This window comes from Halichoerus grypus, chromosome 13, assembly GCF_964656455.1.
Source record: "Halichoerus grypus chromosome 13, mHalGry1.hap1.1, whole genome shotgun sequence".
Lineage (NCBI taxonomy): Eukaryota > Metazoa > Chordata > Mammalia > Carnivora > Phocidae > Halichoerus > Halichoerus grypus.
In genome coordinates this window covers 51,916,679-51,936,232 of record NC_135724.1, presented here as the reverse complement: position 1 = coordinate 51,936,232, position 19,554 = coordinate 51,916,679, and the positions used below count along the sequence as shown (strand labels likewise).

Here is a 19,554-nt window from a genome sequence, read left to right as displayed (position 1 = left end):
CCAGGAACTCAGCAACCATAGTAGAAAGAGCTGTTTCTTCCTACAGAAGCATCAGTGTTTAGTCTCCCTGTCAGACTTGTCAGTCTCCCTGGTCCTATAGCTGGGATGGAATATATTGATTGGCTTGGCATGGACAGCAGCCTCACCTCCTCGCTTTGAAGCCACACGTGAAACAGATGATGAATAGATCCCCAAAGGACACACCAGAGATACTCTTACCTGAAGAATGGCATGCCAGAACAAGAGTCTGCTACAGCCAGTATTTCTTCTCTTTTCTTATTAAGATTTTATTTATTTTAGGGAGGGAGGGTGGGGGGGGGAGAGAGAGAGCGAGCATGAGCAGAGGGAGAGGGAGAGAGAGAATCTCAAGCAGACTCCTGACTAAGCGTGGAGCCCAACATGGTGCCCAATCCCAGGACCCTGCGATCATGACCTGAGCTGAAATCAAGAGTTGGCTGACTGAGCCACCCAGGCACCCCCTACAGCCAGTATTTCTAAAAAGCAAATCAGTTCTGTTTCAACATCTGTCATATATATTTAGTAAGATTAAGCCACAGGGGAGGAAGTATGACTATATAGATACAAGTATTGTTTTAGATACCAATTTACAGGGAGTAGTACATCAAAATGAGTATGCCAGTTTTCCCACTGCTGTCGTCTTTTTGTCCGTGATCCTATCCAGGATCCCACATTGCTTTCACTTATATTCTCTAACTGTTCTATCTTTCCTTACAACCTTGACTTTTGAAGAGTACGGATGGTTATTATATAGATTGTCCCTCAGTTTGAGTTTGTGTGATGTTTTCTCATTTAGGGAAGAACGCAGAGTGAGGGTGTACGCCTCTCAGTGCATCATCTCAGGAGGTCCAACATGGTGCCATGCTTCGGTACTGATGATGTTAACTTTGATCCTTTGGTTAATGGCTTCTACTGGGTTTCTTCACTGTGAATTTATTTGTGTGGAGAAACTTGGAGACGGTGCAAATACCCTGTTTTTCATCGTACTTCTACCCGTGAATTTTACCATACACTGATGAATTTTGCCTGCAACAATTATTACTGTGGTGTTTGCCAAATGGTTTTCTGTTTCGTCCTTCCTACTCTATTTATTAATTGAATTCTACTGTATTGAAAAGCTATCCTTCTCTCTTGTTTACTTACTCAATTATTTAGATCAGTATGGACTTCTGAATATTAATTTTACTCTGTGGGTTATAATCCATTATTATCATTATTTAATTGCTCAAATTGTCCTAGGTTTGGCAATTGGTAGTTAGCTCCTTCAAGTTGAGTCCTCTTGAAATGCTCCCATCATTTTTTTGAGCACTTCCTTACTTTCTGGCACCATAAGATATTCCAGAAGAATCCACTTTACCTGCCTCAGCCCAGGAATTATTTTCTCTGAGGAACGGTGGTTCCTCTTATTAGAGAATAGTATCTAGAAACAAAGAATCTCATTAGGTTTGCTCATTACTAACTGAGGTGTCATTGCTTCTAGGCCCTGTCAGTGGGCAGAGCTGGAAAAAATCTACGTATGTAGATACACGTACCTATATCTGTCTGTAAAAATCATGAGTTCCCACTGATTCCAATCCATCCCCAGAATGTTCCTCCTCATCTCCTTATTTGTGACTTCTTTCTCTGACAGTGAGAAATGCCTCTTACTATACAATATGTTTACCTATTTATTCAATCCTAGAATACACATAAAATAATTTCAGAACTGCTAACCCATATCTCTGATTTTTTTTTTTAATTACTAACTACGGTATTTGTTTATAGTTTTTTGTCTTCAGACTTAAAATAGTCAAAATACCATTTTCCACTTAGGCTAGTTTTCTTCCTTACCCTGCAGTGTGGTTATGTTACTTACATACAGGATTTTTGTAACAAGCATTTTGACAGCATGTGTCAGCTAATGACTTTCAGTGACCTGATGTGACCCAGCACTCAGTGTCAGAAGGGATAATTGGTCCTCACTGGGAAAAACCCAGTGGACCATGCAGTTGTTCCCACCATCAGGGCTTGCAAAGCTAAGTACACTTAGATTGTGGACTGCTCTATTTATACCTATATTATATTTTTATGTCCCCTGAAGCAATCTAAAACTGGAGTTTACAAGTTTATCGGTAAGAGTTTTGAAAGTTGGGGGGCACCTGGGTGGCTCAGTCAGTTAAGCATCTGCCTTCGGCTCAGGTCATGATCTCGGGGTCCTGGGATCGAGCCCTGCATCAGGCTCCCTGCTCAGCAGGGAGTCTGCTTCTCCCTCTGCTCCTCCCCTGCTCATTCTTGTGTGCTCACTCTCTCTCTCAAATAAAAATCTTAAAAATTTTTTTTGAAAGTTGGTATTCATTTAATATTATAAGGTATTTAAAGGCATTTATTCACAGTCAACAGATGAACAACTACATTATTTTTAAGTGATAAGTAGTATTTATACATATATATATATACATACACACACACACACAGTTCTTACTTTGCATTGTAATACAGATCATTATAATGACTGGGCAAGCTGAAACCATGCAAAACAAACTTAATAATAACTGAGAAAAATTAGGATTTTCTCATGGTTTTTATAAATTTTTGTCAAAACTTAAAAATTTCTGTTATAACTGTCTAAGAAAATGAAAAATAACAAAATGATGTTTAGTACACCCCAATTTAAAACATTAGAAACATGGAGGACTAAAGTGTCTTATTTCTTTGTAAAATAACTTACCAAGATTAATTGGTTTGAACAGTGCTTGTCTTCTTTGATATAAAACTTGTAGTATGGAACAAGCATCTTTTCTTTGTCTTGGCAAATTATCATAACTCTTTTCTGAGTCTGGATCAGCTTTCAGGTTTTCATCTCTGGAACATTATCATGCAGTATGTCTGTGAGTTCCTTCAATGTGAAGTGTTTTTCCTGTGTCACTTCCTCTGGGCTATCTTCATCCTTTTGTCACAACCACTTTCCTCCTTTGTGTGGATAAGCTTACCTTCATCAGGTTCCTCTGGCTGCACATCTTGAGTCGTTCGAATGCAGCAGGGTCACCATTCCTGCAGTCAGCTATTTCTTCTATAACTGTTGACACTCAGTTTGAATTTTACTTCCAGTAATATTACTTTTTGTTAGGTTAGGTTGCACTTTGATCTTGGCCAATTTCTTCTTTATTATCCATTTTTATAAAATGTCACATGGGTTTATTAATGAGAGACAAGGAGACAGCTACAACTATAAGCTTTGATGTCTGTGCCTGAACTGAATAACATATATGCTTTGACTAGTCACCAACAGAATTTGAAAAATGATGTGATGGATTACTGATCATGATTGGCATCTGTTTTTATGTAGTGGTTTGTAGACAGAAGAGCAGCCAGTGAATTTTGTGCTTTCTGCAGTTACAGTTAACATACCACAGTAACTGAAATCTCTGTTTGTCTGAACCATGCCGGGTGAGGCCTGTCTGTGCTATAACTCTGAAAGTGCTCAAATGTTCTTTGACAATTATATTTCCCCTATTTTATGCCATTTGGGAAATTAAATAAGTAAAATATTTTATGTCCTAAAAATAAATGATAAAACATTTTCTTTCAGTCCCTTCTTATCCATCCCCTTCCTCCCCAGGTCTGTTTAGTTTTTTAGGGTAGGACGGTAGGGCAGGTAGCAGTGTTCCTCTGGACTGTCAGCGTAGGAACCTCAGTACTAAGTTTGGCTTGGTTTAGGTTCAGTGAAAGTTTTAATACTAAATCACACTTTTTCTCCTCTTAGATTGATATAGAAATCAATGGCGATGCAGTGGATCTTCACATGAAGTTGGGTGACAATGGGGAAGCTTTCTTTGTGGAGGAGACTGAAGAGGAATATGTAAGTTCTAGTGGGTTACATCCACTTTACACATTGTATTCAGGCCTCCAGGACCTATCCCAAAACAGAAATGTTCAGCAGTTTTCATGGTTATAGAGGTGATTTTTACAGGTTAAACAAGCTTTAGTTTTAGGCTGAAAAACTAAGCTGTCAGGAAGGAGCTGGAGGAGTGAGGAACTTTTCTCCCCACCAAGTGTCAGGGTACAGAGAATGCGCAGAACGCCTTTGCACTTGCTCTTTTTCTCTGTCTTTAATGAGCTTTCTTATTTAGTATCTGTTAGAGTTTACACCTTGACTTGAATACATTCAATTCCCCCTAAATAATGAAGGCCTATCTCTGCCGGCTGTGTGTTTGTACATGTGTGACCTTTAAACTTGGAAAATGTGAGGCACCTGGGTGGCTCAGTCGTTAAGCGTCTGCCTTTGGCTCAGGTCATGATCCCAGGGTCCTGGGCTTGAGCCCCTGCATTGGGCTCCCTGCTCAGCAGGAAGCCTGCTTCTCCCTCTCCCTGCTTCCGTTCCCTCTCTCACTGTGTCTTTTTCTGTCAAATAAATAAATAAAATCTTTAAAAAAAGAAAAAAATAAACTTGGAAAATGTGTTTACCATTTTGGTTAAGGATGTCAGATCTCTAACCTTGAATAGTCTTGAGAATTAGTTTATTATGGTCTCAAAGATTTAAATTAATTGGCCTATATATCTTTTTAACTGATTATTGCATGTTTGGCTTCTTTCAGTGAGAGAGCACAGTTCCCTCTGCCACCCCCATCTCCACCCCTCGTATCTACTGATGTGAATGGGGGTGAGCTGTTCTTGATAGACTTAGTGTGGATCTTAGAAGAGGCTTCCTTACAGCTTTTATCATAAAGAATAAAATCTCAGCAAAAATTATAACCTTCAAGTTATTAAAGATACAGGACTACTTTCAGGGGTTTTGAAGATGAACTGCATGTTGGATGTCATAAATTCACAAAGAAAAATGTTACCAAAAAATAAACAATAGCAGAATGAGATTGTTCATCAATTTTAGTTTAGAGAGACACCAGCAATTTAGATACCAATATGTAAAGCAGCATTACAAAGTATGATTATGGAAGGGAACCTTTCCAGACCAATATTTTTTTCTAGTACCTTAATTACTTGTTCTTATATTACCTCATTTGTGTTTATTTGGCCTAAACAAAGATTTTCCCTCATCAGAGACCGAAGCAAAAAGCAGAATGAAACAAATGAGTTATCACAAGAATAAAATATTTTTGATGTTTTCCTTAAAATCATGTGTGTTTTAGAACAGTGATTGATTAGGCTTTGTATAAATCAACAAGTGAGAGGACTGGGTTACTGATAGTTTGTTACCTGGTTCTCATGGTCAGTTCTGATGATTCCATTTATAACTATGCTTAGCAAGGTTAACTTGCAGAGTACCAACTTTCCCAGCCTCTTTTTCCTATTCCATGTATCCTCAAATTGTTTAGATTTTCTTTAGAATACTGTGCTCTTTAAAATTAAAAAAAAAAAGTTAATTCATCCAACAGTATTGGAATTACTACTCACTGTCACATACTATGAATATAACATGCCCCCACTCTCCAGGAGTTTACAGTTTTAAAGGGAATAAACGTTACCAAAACCCATCTGTTTTCGATTTATTTACATTTTTGTTTCTCTTAAACTTTATTCATCTAAACTGTATATTGTCAGCATCCTTTTCAAGCCAGTAGTTCTAGATCTACCCCTATCCTTTTAATAGTTGCCCAGTCATCCATAGTATGGACGTACCACAGTTTAACCATTCTTGTTCTGACAGAGATTTAGGTTGTTTCATCCCCCCCATACACTGCAAACAGTGCTAGAACAGAACTAGGAAACACCACCAGAGACAAAACAGCTTTTAAGAAGTACCAGTAAACTTTATTTATAACAAGGACCATTGAATTAAAAGGCCCTGGAAGTTAGAGACCACAGCCTCTCACTTGAGTGCCCTGGGGGTATGCAGAATAATATCCTGTTATCACAGTTTCTCTGTAAGTGTGTGTTGCTGATGAATACAAATTTTGCTTGGGTAAACAAAATTTTGGCTTCAGGGTAATATGTCTACCAAAGCCAAATTCAAAAGCTTGATTTAGAACAATTACGGAAACTCCTTCATTTTCAGGACTATTATGTAAAAACTTGAGTACTCTTAAGTTCTTTGAGGTTAATTTATACCTCTATTACATACCTTCCATTTCCCCCATGATAAAAAGGGATGAAGTCAGTGACTAAGAAGTTAATTTTCTGAACAGCAAACTTGATCATTTATTTGATATTAAATTACAAGTTTAATTCTTTATTTTTAAAGATTATTTGAGAGGGAGTCACACACATGCGCAAGTGAGTGGGGGGCAGAACAGAGGAAGAGGGAGAGAGAATCTCAAGCCGACTTCCCACTGAGCATGGAGCCCAACACAGGTTTCAATCCCAGGACCCTGAGATAATGACCTGAGCCGAAATCAAGAGTGGGATGCTTAACTGAGCCACCCAGGCACCCCACGAGCTTAATTATTTCTAACTGTTGGGCCTTATTTTCTTCTTTTGAATTCCTAAAAGGCTGTCTTGAATACATTACAATTTTAAAATCCACTAATTTCATTTGTTAACAGGGTATTGTCAATCACTTTCTTCCACCGTTATTTAATTTAGCAAAGACAAATTTTACCGTAGATCCTCACTTCACTTACCTGTCCTGCTGTCCGTGTCTGATGGGGTGTTCCTGATCCCTGCCTTCTGCTTTATCCTGTTACTGTTGTCTGTAAGTTCTTGACAGAGTGCTTTGTCCTGCCTCCTCGGAATGCTGCTGCTGCTTTGAACTTCCCTTCACAGAGAATTTAATTGGCTATGCTTTAATTACAGTTTTTGTGGGTTTGTGCTAAATTGGTATATTGGTTCCTTCAAATGTATTCAGTTACATGGACCAAATGAACTATTTGTATGTGCCAGGGTAAAGACCTATTCGGAGTAGAGTGGGCAGTGACTTAGTTGACACTCTTACTTTGGGGACTGTGTATTCTTTCTACCACTGTGAATTTAGATACACAAAGAGTTCATTATTGTTTTTGATTCACTCTCCAGTTTGTCGTGGACAACTTTTCTTTCTCCATGTTCTTTTTAAGGAAAAGCTCCCTGCTTACCTTGCCACCTCACCAATTCCTACTGAAGATCAGTTCTTTAAAGATACTGATGCCCCTTTGGTGAAGTCTGGTGGAAATGAAAGACCATCTCAGAGTTCAGACGTCTCACACATCTTGGAAACAGAAACGATTTTCACTTCAAGTTCTGTGAAAAAGAAAAAACGAAGGAGAAAGAAATGCAAACAGGACAGTAAGAAGGAAGACCAGACTGCTTCCACTGCTGCAGAGGATACTGTGGATGTGGAAATGAGCTCTGATGACGACAAGGGGGCCCAGTCAGCAAGGTAGGGCTCTCTGTGCGGGTGCTGGGCATGCGCACATGCTGTGGGCAGAGCTCAGGTACAGCTAGTTGCTGTTGTTTCTTCCATGGATCTACAGTGTGAGGTTTGGACTTGTTTTTCCCTATGACAGTTTATTGTGGAATTAGTGGAAGAGGCATTTTCTTTTTTCCTTTCTGCTATTCTATAAAATTTGCCATCAGACATCCTGTCATGGTATTAAAATATCACTTGAAGCAGACCAGCAGTGTGTCTTTCCATCCAGTAGGTTTGAAAAAGCCAAATGAATTTTAAGTCGCAAAGAAGATCTGGATTACTGATGGCCCTTGGGCAGCCTCGGGTGTGTTTCCCTACTCGGTATCTTGGTATCTCATCTGTTTCTGAGCAGTTGAGAGTTGTTGTTTAGAGTCTATCATCAAAACATTCCTAGTAAGTTGAAGAGGAAAGGAGGATTTTTGTTGTTGTTTTGGTTTTTCTTAGAGTGAAATATCTCGATTACTTCTTACTTACCAGCTCAGTAGAAGAGGTTAAAATATATGCCAGTTTTCAAGTCAGCAGTGCCTAGGGTTTAAAAGGTAACAGTTGGGGGTAGGGCATTTATTTTTTTGTTCAAGATTTTGATTTTTAAAAGGTTATCTTAGATCTGTTCCACTCAGTGGTTGCTTTGGCGCTGGGAGAGGAAGGACCACGCATGTGTCAGCAGGGTGGTTGACTTTATGGATGAGCATTGGACAAGAAGTTGCTGCCCACAAGTGACCCTAAAGTTCTGCCTCAGTTCTTCTAAGATCCACCAGAAAGGACATTGAAGTAACACTTCTGCCCTCAAAGTTTATTGGTGTGTGTCTTTTATTATAATGTAATTGAGCAAAGCTTAGAATTCTTTTATTTTTTTTTTTTAAGATTTATTTGAGAGAAAGCACGAGAGAGAGGGAGAGGTAGAGAGAATCTGAAGCAGACTCCTCACTGAGCACAGAGCCTGACGTGGGGCTCGATCCCACAAACAAAAGATCATGACCTGAGCCAAAACCAAGAGTCAGAAGCTTAACCAACTGAGCCACCCAGGCACCCCAAAGCTTAGAATTCTTGAACAACCTGCAGCTTCAATTTAAGAAGTTAAAACATTTCTAAAACATATGCAGAGTTGCCTACTAAATGCATAAGTATCATTATTCTAAAGATTTTGTAAATGAGTGTTGTAAATGATTGCATTACAAAAATATTAGTGCATGCCTCACTCTTCCAGATTGTGCAAAAGGCTGCATCAGCCAAATCTGTCAGAGTACTGATTTGGTCAACAGTTACTAATGTTTGTCCACTCTCTGTCCAAGCCAGAACCTCGCTTGCTTGGGAAGCAGTTACGTCAGAATGCACGTAGATTAGGGCATTGTAATAATTTTCAGGAGCTTGGTGGCTTGCTTTTTTCTTTAGATTACCATGGATCATAGATACTGCAACTTGGAGGAACTCTTATCTAAAGTTTCCCTAAAACAGGATCTGCTTAATTATGTAGCCAACAGAAATGAGGACTTTAAAGGACAAAATATAACAGTCATGGGAACTCAGGCCAGATGTATACTGAAATAAGTGCTGAGCTGAAAGGTAGAAGACTAGGCCCGTTATATTTTTGATTGTGGAACAGCAGCTACTTGATCACTCTCGTCTGGGCCTTTGTTTCTTTTTTATTTTATTTTATTTTTTTTTAAGATTATTTATTTGAGAGAGTGAGCAGGGAGAGGGAGAGAAGCAGTCTCCCCACTGAGTGCGGAGCCTGGCACAGGGCTCTAGCTCATGACCCTGAGACGACCTAAGCTGAACCACCTGACCCACCCATGCACCCCTGGGCCTGTTTCTTAATCTATGAAATAAGAGAATTGAACTACATGGTTGGCAAGGCTCCTTCCAGCTCAGCATCTAGATTCTAAAATAATTGGGGGGAAGATATTTAGGGTCAAAAGTATTAACAGCATATTAAACAGGTTAAAGAATCAGAAAAAAAGAATAGGAGGTCAACTGCTTCTGCAGTTGTGCAACGTAGAAATTAGATGGGGTTGGGAAGTTTGTGGCTTTCAAATATCTTCCCATCCTCAGGCCCCTACACTTTAGGAAACAAATTCTGTTTCCAGAGAAATACCTAAAATTTTTTTTTCCTTATTTGAGAGAGAGCGCGTGGGCAAGCACAAGCTGGCAGGGAGGGGTGTGGAGGGTCACAGGGAGAAGCAGGCTCCCCGCGGAGCAGGGAGCCTGATGTGGGGCTCCATCCCAGAACCCTGAGATCATGACCTGAGCTGAAGGCAGACGCTTAACTGACTGAGCCACCCAGGTGCCCCCTAAAATCGGTTTTTATTTTATGTTGATAAATAGCATTCTATTTAAATAGCATTCTCTTTACTTTTCAAGAATTTTATTGATAATGGAATTAAGATTAATTAAGGCTCCTTGAAGGAAGGAGGTGAAAGATGAAATCATTCTTTAAAGTGGGTTGCTATTGCACAGCTAAAAGAAACACACTGGCGAAAATTGGAGAGCTTTAAATTACACTGAGCTTTGTGTAAACTGTACCTAGTGAGTCTCTCCCTCAAGATGGACTTTGGCTTGTATATAGCATGGAAACCTTGTTTGTCCTTCCAGAGGATGGATGGATTTTTAGTGTGTATATGTATTGGAAACATTGCACCTAGGCTAAGTAGTCTTTTGGAGGGAAGAGACCTGTCAAATTAGATGGTGCTCTAGCACAATCCCAGCAGTGTTAAAAATGGAGAATTAAGGGGCGCCTGGGTGGCTCAGTCAGTTAAGTGTCTGCCTTCAGCTTAGGTCATGATCCCAGAGTCCTGGGATCGAGTCCCGCATCAGGCTCCTTGCTCAGGGGGGAGCCTGCTTCTCCTTCTCCCTCTGCCTGCTGCTCCCCCTGCTTGTGCTCTCTCTCTCTCTCTCTCACACACACACACACACACACAAATAAATAAAATCTTTTTTAAAAAATGGAGAATTAAGACCACAGCATCAGAAAGGAAATCTCTTCTTTTAATCCACCAAAGCAGATGTGTTGATAAGTTATACCTGGAAGCTAAGTACAGGGAATCTAAGACTTTATAAACAGCATCTGTTGCCCTGAGGCTGCATACTTCACCCCCTGATCAATAACTGGCTTCTAGAGAACCCTCCATGTTTTTCTGTGGTGACAGGAATCTTACAGTCAGCTCCCTGCCTTTCCTCCCCTTCATTTCTTTTTTCTTTCTTTCTTTCTTTTTTTTTTTTTTTTTAAAGTAGGCTCCATGCCCATTGTGGAGCCCAAAGTGGGGCTTGAATTCACGACCCTGAGATCAAGACCTGAGCTGGGATCAAGAATCAGGTACTTAACTGACTGAACCACCCAGGCACGCCCTCCCCTTCATTTCTGATACAGTAGACAGAGAAATATTGCAGGGCTCCTTTCAATCCTATTATGAGGCATCTTTTATGAGAAATGTCCTATATCTAAATGCAAACTGAGATCATTAGCCACACTGAAATTTATTGACCAATAGCTGTGCTAAGGCTGAGGATAAACATTGTTTACAGAGTTAGTGATCTTCGTTCATGGTAGTTAGCAACCCCATTTATCTCTAACATACCACCAGTTAAATAGAGAAAAATTCATCTAGTCCCTCTGATTTATCCCACTTAAATAATTCATACTGTTTTAGCTTCCTTTTGATTTTCTTCCTGCTTTTAAAAGATGGAGGTATAGGGGTGCCTGGGTGGCTCAGTCGGTTGAGCGGCTGCCTTCGGCTCAGGTCATGATTCCAGGGTCCTGGCCTCTCCCCCTGCTTCTGCTCTCTCTCTGTCAAATAAAGAAATAAAATCTTAAAAAAAAAAAAAAAAATTAAAGTTAAAAAATTAAAAATAAAAGATTGAGGTATAATTTACATACAGTAATATCCATAGAACTTAATATGCAGGTATACAATTGAGTGAATTTTGACAGTTATATACATTATGTAACCTCTCTTGGTTTTTGAATAGAAAAGATAATTGGTTTATAAAATGGTATTAAATTTGAAGCCATGTTGAGATGCATCTGTGAATGCTGAATTGCTCTATTATATACACTTAGTATGAATTTTGGCAGCTGAACCTCCCACTTCTTCCAGCCTTGACTCGGTGTTAGACTGTTTACCTTACTGGAAATTCTCTGCTATTCAGTGTTAATGTATATGTTTGTCTTGTATCTTGACATAGATGTAGTCAGTGTTCATACCATTGTCTTCACATTCCAGTATCTACACTCCCATTTATTCTCATGTCGTGTATTTAGTTTGAGTTAATCTGTTGTGGTCAGCCTAGGCTGGTCGAATGTTCTCAGGCATGTGTACCATTTTGAAAAGCACTTAGCAAGTTTTTAGAAGTCTTAGTTTAGTTAATGAATCATAGGACTGAAGGGAACCTCAACATCAGCAGCCTTTTCCATCATCTAACAGGTCTAAACTAATGGGATTTATTTTTGTCAGAATGTGCCCAGAGAAGACCATTTCGTATCTTCCCCGGGGTTGTAAAATTCTTAATGGTGCCTGATCTCGATCTTTCTGTTTCTCTCAATATTTTACTAAATCCAGTTTGCTGAACTCTTCTGGGCTTACTTTTTATACTACAGTGAAATATGTTCCAAAAATAAAATATTTTTAATAAGTTTCTGTGACTTTTACATAGTACTTTTTAAAGCACTTTCAAATACATGACTAGTGATGGGTCAGGCTGTTTGTCAAGTAAGGACTATTCATAAGCATCTGGTTTTCCCTTTTTACAGTTTTTACCGTTTGAGTTTCATTTTTTAAGAAATAGGTATTTTTACCTAGATGTCTGCCTTTTTCTCCCCTTGAATGAGGTATTATGCCAGAGTTTATCTTCTTTCTCTCAGAAGAATTAGAGTTAGGAAAACCTTACGTTAGAAGATGCAGCTATGTGGAAAAACTATGACATGGCAGACTTAGTGGGAAAGCAGAGCACATTCAATGAGGATATAAAGGAAGAAAGGCAGTATTAAAAGTTAATAAACTGATTTCTACCTCTGTTTTTAGTCTGCCAAATTAAGTTATACAGATATTCTCATTTTACATAGAATATCTGTTCTGGTAGAATGTAGAATTTTCTATAAGAAGCTCTCAAACTGGAAAGTATAGTGCTTTACACTTTTCAGAGGTTTTCTTTGTACTTTTCTTTATACTTTACAGAACTTTCAACATATACTGCATAAACCTCATATAGACTCTGAAATAGGACAAGTGGTTAATTTCCAACTAAAGATGAACAACTGGGGCCTACAGTGCTTCTGAGGGATGTTTTCAAGGTTATATGGCAAGTTAGTTACATTAACTGTGCAAATTCAAGAAAACCAAAGGGTGAATTAATTAAAATCTTATTAGCATTAGTTCATCCTCCTGTAGTTCTGAGGTCTCTGTATGAATCTTTAAAAGCATTTATCGTGGGGCGCCTGGGTGGCTCAGTCGTTAAGCATCTGCCTTCGGCTCAGGTCATGATCCCAGGGTCCTGGGATTGAGCCCCACATCGGGCTACCTGCTCAGCGGGGAGTCTGCTTCTCCCTCTCCCACTCACCCTGTTTGTGCTCGCTCTCTCTCTGTATCTCTCTCTGTCAAATAAATAAAATCATAAATAAATAAATGAATGAATGAATGAATTTATCGTGTTTCTGTATCATCTTCCTCATAGCCCCACGTCAGGTAGATTCTAAATAAGGAGAAAGTTCTCAGCTAATTCTTGGTCCAAACAAAAAGAAAAATAAGTTCTGTGTGTTTTTAAGAGTTTTTAGGGTATTTTTGAATTTTTGAACCATAGCTCGTCTTTAGCTCATAGTCTTGTATTTGCTGTAATATACAGGAGAGTATAGTGAAAGAACAAGGGCTTACTTGCTTTGAATTCAGCCACTTACTAGTTCTTTGATTTTGGGCAAATTACTAAACTTCTCTGGATCCTTGATTATTTAATACCTAAAATAGGATAGTCTTTACCTCAGATTTGTAAGGATTGAATGAAATATACATAAAGCTTTAGTTTTCCTCTTCTAGCCTTTGAATCAATTACCTTGAAGGGCTGTAAAAGGGAATTTTTGATCACATCTTTTCTGTCCTTCCTGTCTATCCCATACTTCAGTAGTGATTGCAGTCGTGTATGGTGGGTGGCATCAGTGAATCCCCCTTCTCCTCATTTTCCTTTTAAGAGGAGTAATTATTAATCACTTAACCTTCTTCATTTGTATCATCTAAACATGTGTTGGTAGATTTGGGGATATTTTTAAGCTGACATAATGTCATTGTTCCTGACTTTGTTTTTATCCTTTCACAGAGGATCTTCAAATGCTTCCTTAAAGGAAGATGATTATAAGGAACCTTTGCTCTTCCATTCTGGGGATCACTACCCCTTATCTGACGGAGACTGGTCCCCTTTAGACAAGTAAGTATTTTCAAAATTTCTCAGTTTCTTTAAGATATATTAAATAGCTTTTCTGTTATTTGACAGTAATTATATTTCCTATTTCTCTCATACAGACAACTGAATGGATATGTACTTGTAACATGAATATGTATTTTTCCTCTCAATAATTATTTTGTTCCTAAACTTGGTCTCACTTAGGCTCACAGTGTAGGCCAGTGTAGATCTGCATAATCAGCATAGAATTTGGCCCTCTACAATTCTTAAATTCTAATCTTAAATTCTAATCTTAAAGTGTCAACTGTAACTGGATAGTGTGAAGAAACATGGAGTCACACTTTGTTCCATGTTCAAATCCAGTTTCTCTCATGTATTATGTTAATTTAACCCATCTTTCTGTGCATTTCATCTCCTGTAAAATTACCTTTTTCAGTGATTTCTTGTGAGAATCAGTGGGATAATGCATATAAAGGTGTTTACAGGGAACCCAACAAGTCCTCAATAGATAACTGGTTGGTGGTGGTTTTATTATTACTAAAGAACGCAAATGGAAGAAATAATTGATACTCCCTTCAATAAAGTCTTTATATTGGAAGGATAAAGTTGATATATTCCAACTTACATTTCTTTTAATCTGTCAAGCTTGCAAGACTGAAGTTCCCTGACTTAAAAGGCATCACATTTCTTTGTCCTGTGTTTATAGCCCCTATTCCCCAGCAGCAGTGTGTCCTAAGAGTGATTCAGAGCTGGAGGTGAAACCTGCCGAGAGCCTGCTCAGATCTGAGTCCCACATGGAGTGGACGTGGGGTGGGTTCCCAGAGTCCACCAAGGTACTAATGTTTACTTGCCTGTGGAGTATGTCCAGTTAAAAACCTGTGAGGTGGGTCTGTCATTGTGTAAAGAGGGGAGGGGTGATTTCTGAGCCAGGGCACGTGAATATAAATGATGGTAGTGCCCTCATGTGGTCACGTTAGGAAATCCACAGTTACCATTTTTCATAACTGCAACAGAAGGAATCCAGCATTATTTTGTGTGTGTTTCTATTTAGTAAATAATGTTGATTGTTAATTAACATTTTAATTAGGAACATTTAAAAGGTACGTAAAGGAAACTAGAATTTCCACACTTAAGTTTTAAATAGGAAATTGATTTTATGAAAGCTTTTTTGCCAGCTCGTAATGAAAGAATTGGAAAGATACATTACTTGAGAGAGAAAGTATTTAGAACCCTCTAAGTTTGTTTTTTTTTAAATACACATTTTCTTATATGTGTGATTTGCATTGAGACTTGACTACCCACTTTTACACTATTGTAGCAGAACCTTGAGGTATAGTCCAAGCAGGGCTAAATTTTCATATAGCACTCAAGTTTTCTCCCTGAAAATGAATATTCTACCTCTTAGCACCTAAAAATTGTCTTATTTCCTTTGTCTTCTCCGGTGTTTAACTCTTCGTAGTATAGCAGTTTGAAATAGAACTCTTTTGTGTAAATGTCATGATACTGAACAAAAAGCAGTTATTTTTCCCACTTCTTAATTATGAAATGTCTCACATATACAAAATCATATGTTTACCAAATGTGTTTTTATAAATAAAATGAATACATTTACCTGCATCCAGCTTAAGAAATAGATTATAACAAATACCTTTGAAGGTAGTTTAAACAATTAAACTTTTTTTTAGGTCAGCAAAAGAGAGAGATCTGACCATCATCCTAGGACAGCTACAATTACACCATCAGAAAATACCCATTTTCGGGTAATTCCCAGTGAGGACAACCTCATAAGTGAAGTTGAAAAAGATGCTTCCATGGGAGAAACGGTCTGTACCATAGTGAAACCCAAACCTAGAGCCCTGTGTAAGCAGATGAGTGGTGCAACTTCTGCTGCAGAACTTCTCGAACCTCCCCTGGAGCCTCCTCAGATTTCATCTATGTTAGATGCAGACCACCTTCCTAACCCGTCATTAGTGGAGGCCCCCTCAGAATCAAAACCTGCAGCGAAAGTAGACTCGCCATCAAAGAAGAAAGGTAATCATTTGTTTGAATTGGCATCAGGTACTGTAAATTTACATGATAAGTTATTTCAGTATTTCAGATGATACATGATGGCTGCCTTTGTAGTGGTACTCCCCTGACCAGAACCTAGCACACACTGTGAGGATTGCTTGTTTAATGGGGCTTCCCCACTGCACTATGGATTCTACTGAAGCAGGACTCTCACTTCCTCCTGCTCTCTCCCGACTGCTCCTACTCAGTACCCCCTTGGGAGGCATTTATTGAAAAAGTTAATGAGCATGTTCAAATCAGTGAATGCATAAAATTAACCATTTTATTGACAAAGTATGCCAATAAAGTGGAATCCCCCAAAAATTATATGTTCAAAAAGAAAAAATTAGATGAGAGAAAAATGTTTTCACCTGAAATATCTGGTTAGTTGAGGCCAAATTAAGTCCACTTTTTTTCCAATAACATGGGATATAAATAAATGTACACTGATTTTTAGTATGTGTTCTCTTCTTTCATTGATTATTGCCCTCTAAAACATAACAGATCGGGTTCGACTCTTGGCTCAACAGCTCTGTCTCACTTTTGGAATACAAGTTTAATAAATAAGAACATTCTTACTGTTTAAAAATACAAAGTTTGTCCATTGACACTTTTTAGTACAGTAGGAGCCAGAATATACTGTCTGAACACTGGTCTTGGACCCTATTTTTTTTTAGGGAAGTAAAACCTTACCTGAAAATTGCAAATACACCAAAGGTTAAATAATCACAAACTGAATAAATAACCACTATAGGTATGGACCTTCAGAGTCACTTGGAAAGAACTTAGTCAAGAGAAAGAAGTATGATTTCAGTCATATGTGGAATTTAAGAAACAAAACAGATGAACATAGGGGAAGGGAAGGAAAAATAAGACAAACAGAGAGGGAGACAAACCATAAGAGACTCTTAACTATAGGAAACAAACAGGGTTGCTGGAGGGGATGTGAGTGGGGAGATGGAGTAACTGGGTGATGGACATTAAGGAGGACACTTGATGGAATGAGCACCGGGTGTTATAGGCAACTGATGAATCACTAAATTCTACCTCTGAAACTAATAATACACTATATGTTAATTAAATTGAATTTAAATTTTTTAAAAAAGAACTTATTTAAAATAAAAGAATTTGGGGCGCCTGGGTGGCTCAGTCGTTAAGCATCCGCCTTCGGCTCAGGTCATGATCCCAGGGTCCTGGGATCGAGCCCCGCATTGGGCTCCCTGCTCCGCGGGAAGCCTGCTTCTCCCTCTCCCACTCCCCCTGCTTGTGTTCCCTTTCTTGCTTTGTCTCTGTCAAATAAATAAATAAAATCTTTTAAAAAAAATAAATAAAAATAAAAGAATTTGACTGTCAAGGATATTTGTGGCCAAATGTGATTGTCCAGCTGATGATCCAGCTTACCTTGGTACCTGCTCTTTCGTAGCTCAGCACCTTTGCAACCAAAGGCCCATAACCATGTGTTCTAAGAACTGGTAAGGAGGAAAATCTAGTTTTCAGGGTGAATGTTCTGTTTCAGTCTAGAAAATAATGACCCCCTATTCCTACCCCATGGTAATCCCTGGGGGAAATAATGACCCCCCCCCCCCATTCTTAGCAGGTAGTGTGGAACTGACCAGATAGGAGCCCTGAGTGGTTTCTACCATTCATTTGGCCTCATTCTTTTTCCCCCCAGCTTTTTATTATCAAGTTTTATACATATTTGCTTTCTTCTTCTCTCTCTCCACTTACACAGTTTTTTATTGTTCTAAACCATTTGAAAACAGTTTGCAGGTATTATGATACTTCACCTTTAAATACTGTAAGATACACCTTTGAAGAATAAGACCACTGCATAACCCACAGGACCATTGCCATCTGGAAGAATTCATATTCGTGTTTCCCCCAATGTGCCAAGAAAAGCTTTAGCTGGTTTTTTTTTTTTCTTCCCAAACCAAGATGTCATCAAGGTTCACATGTTGCACTTGGTTCTTGTGTTTAACCTTTTTTTAATTTAGAACAGCCCCGCCCACACACATACTCCCTCACTCTCCTACACACACACCACTGCACCTCTTTCCCCCTCTGCACCCATGATACTGACCTTTTCAAGAGCCCAGCCAATTCTCTTGGATGCTTTCTCACATTCTGGATGTATCGATAGTTTTTTTTCAAGGTGACATCCCCGTATTTCCTTAAACTGGAGGTTAGCTCTAGAACAACACTGCCCAATAGAAACGCAATGTGAGCTGCATATGTCATTTTAAATCTTCTCACATTAAAAAAAAAAGGTGAAATTAAGTTTAGTAATATATTCTGAGCTAGTAAGTCCAAACTATTATAATTTTAACATGTAATCAATATAAAAATTGAGATACTTTACATTTTTTATAGTAAGTCTTAAATCTGGTGTGTGTTTTACACATTTTTTTTTTAACACATTTTATACACCTCACTTCAGACTTGGACACTGGTGACTTAACTGTAGTGGGCAGTACAGATCTAGAGGCTTAATTAGATTTGGGTTCAACATTGTTTATTTTTTGAGTTGAAGATTACCTCGGATATATTGAGTATATAGTATCTCATAATGTCCCATTACTAGAGATTCTAAATGTGACCACTTGTTTTAAGGTGTTGTCTGCCAGATTTATCCATTGTAAAGGATTTTTGTCCTTTTGCAATCAGAAGGTAATGCTTGGTGATACTTTGGCACCGTGTGACTGTCCTGTTTCTAGCAACTCTTCCCTCACAGTTTTAGAATAATGACCTCTTTCTCAGTGCCAGTGATTTCATCAGGTTTGGTTATGCTTATTCATACTCCCAAGAAAATTTCATCATGAAATCTAAATGATTCAGGGGCTAGGATTATTCATGTAACAGCACATGAAAGAAGAAGTTAGCATGTGTTTATTGTGCAACTGTTACGTGTGTAACACCGAATTTCTCTTTCATTGGCATGGATGGAACCAACACAAGGAAAAGTTTAACTGGCACCTTTAAAAATAAAACACAGTTGAGATGCCTGGGTGGCTCAGTGAGTCAGGTGTCTGCCTTCTGCTCGGGTAATGGTCCTGGAATCCTGGGATCAAGCCCTGCGTCGGGCTCCCTGCTGAGCAGGGCAGTCTGCTTCTCCTTCTCCCTCTTTCTCGTGCTCTCTTTCTCTTGCTCTCTTTCTCTTGCTCATTCTCTCTCTCAAAGAAAATCTTTAAAAATTAAATAAAATGCAGTTCGAATCGTGGTTGGTCTTATTGTTTGTAAACCTTTGTTTTCTTGAAGAGTTGTAAATGAAGAATAGCTTAAGTTCTTACCTCTGATGCATTTTTCTTATAAAAATAGGGGTCCACAAGAGAAGCCAGCACCAGGGACCTGATGATATTTACCTGGATGACTTAAAGGCTCTAGAACCTGAAGTTGCAGCCCTCTATTTCCCTAAGAGGTAGTGTATTTCTTAGATGTTGAAGGGTGAATAGCTGTGACATATAATGGCTGTTTCTGAAGCAAAACATTCTGAGAAAAAGGAGCAAGGTTATGGTGATCTTTAGCTAAGTTGGATGATTTCTTCAGATTTTGGGAAATTCAGAAATGTGTGTTGTTTGGACTGTAGTGATTTGAAACTAATAATTTACCTATTTATAAAGAAATTTTCAGTATAATGAGAGGAGGTATACTAGTTAAACCTATGTAACGATATACCAATGGTTATGACTTCAGATTAGCAAATCTTACCAGTTATTAATGCACACTCCACATGCTTGGGAAAGTTCATTAGCATTATTTCGTTTATTATGTGTTTTAAAGGTAAT

At 38.5% G+C, this 19,554-nt stretch overlaps 1 protein-coding gene across 5 annotated transcripts in view; it reads left to right on the top strand.

The window, feature by feature from the left end:
- The window catches only part of LPIN2 (lipin 2), an 85,657-nt gene that overhangs the window by 50,044 nt on the left and 16,059 nt on the right, over positions 1-19,554 (top strand). For 3 of the 5 annotated variants that reach the window (XM_036122337.2, XM_036122334.2, XM_078060561.1), the window contains exons 3-8: positions 3,761-3,856; positions 7,008-7,309; positions 13,640-13,747; positions 14,430-14,556; positions 15,409-15,754; positions 19,088-19,187. In XM_036122337.2, coding sequence (XP_035978230.1) covers positions 3,761-3,856; positions 7,008-7,309; positions 13,640-13,747; positions 14,430-14,556; positions 15,409-15,754; positions 19,088-19,187 — 1,079 coding nt within the window. The remainder of the gene's footprint in view (positions 1-3,760; positions 3,857-7,007; positions 7,310-13,639; positions 13,748-14,429; positions 14,557-15,408; positions 15,755-19,087; positions 19,188-19,554) is intronic. The other 2 variants (XM_036122333.2, XM_036122336.2) reach the window with 2 other exon arrangements.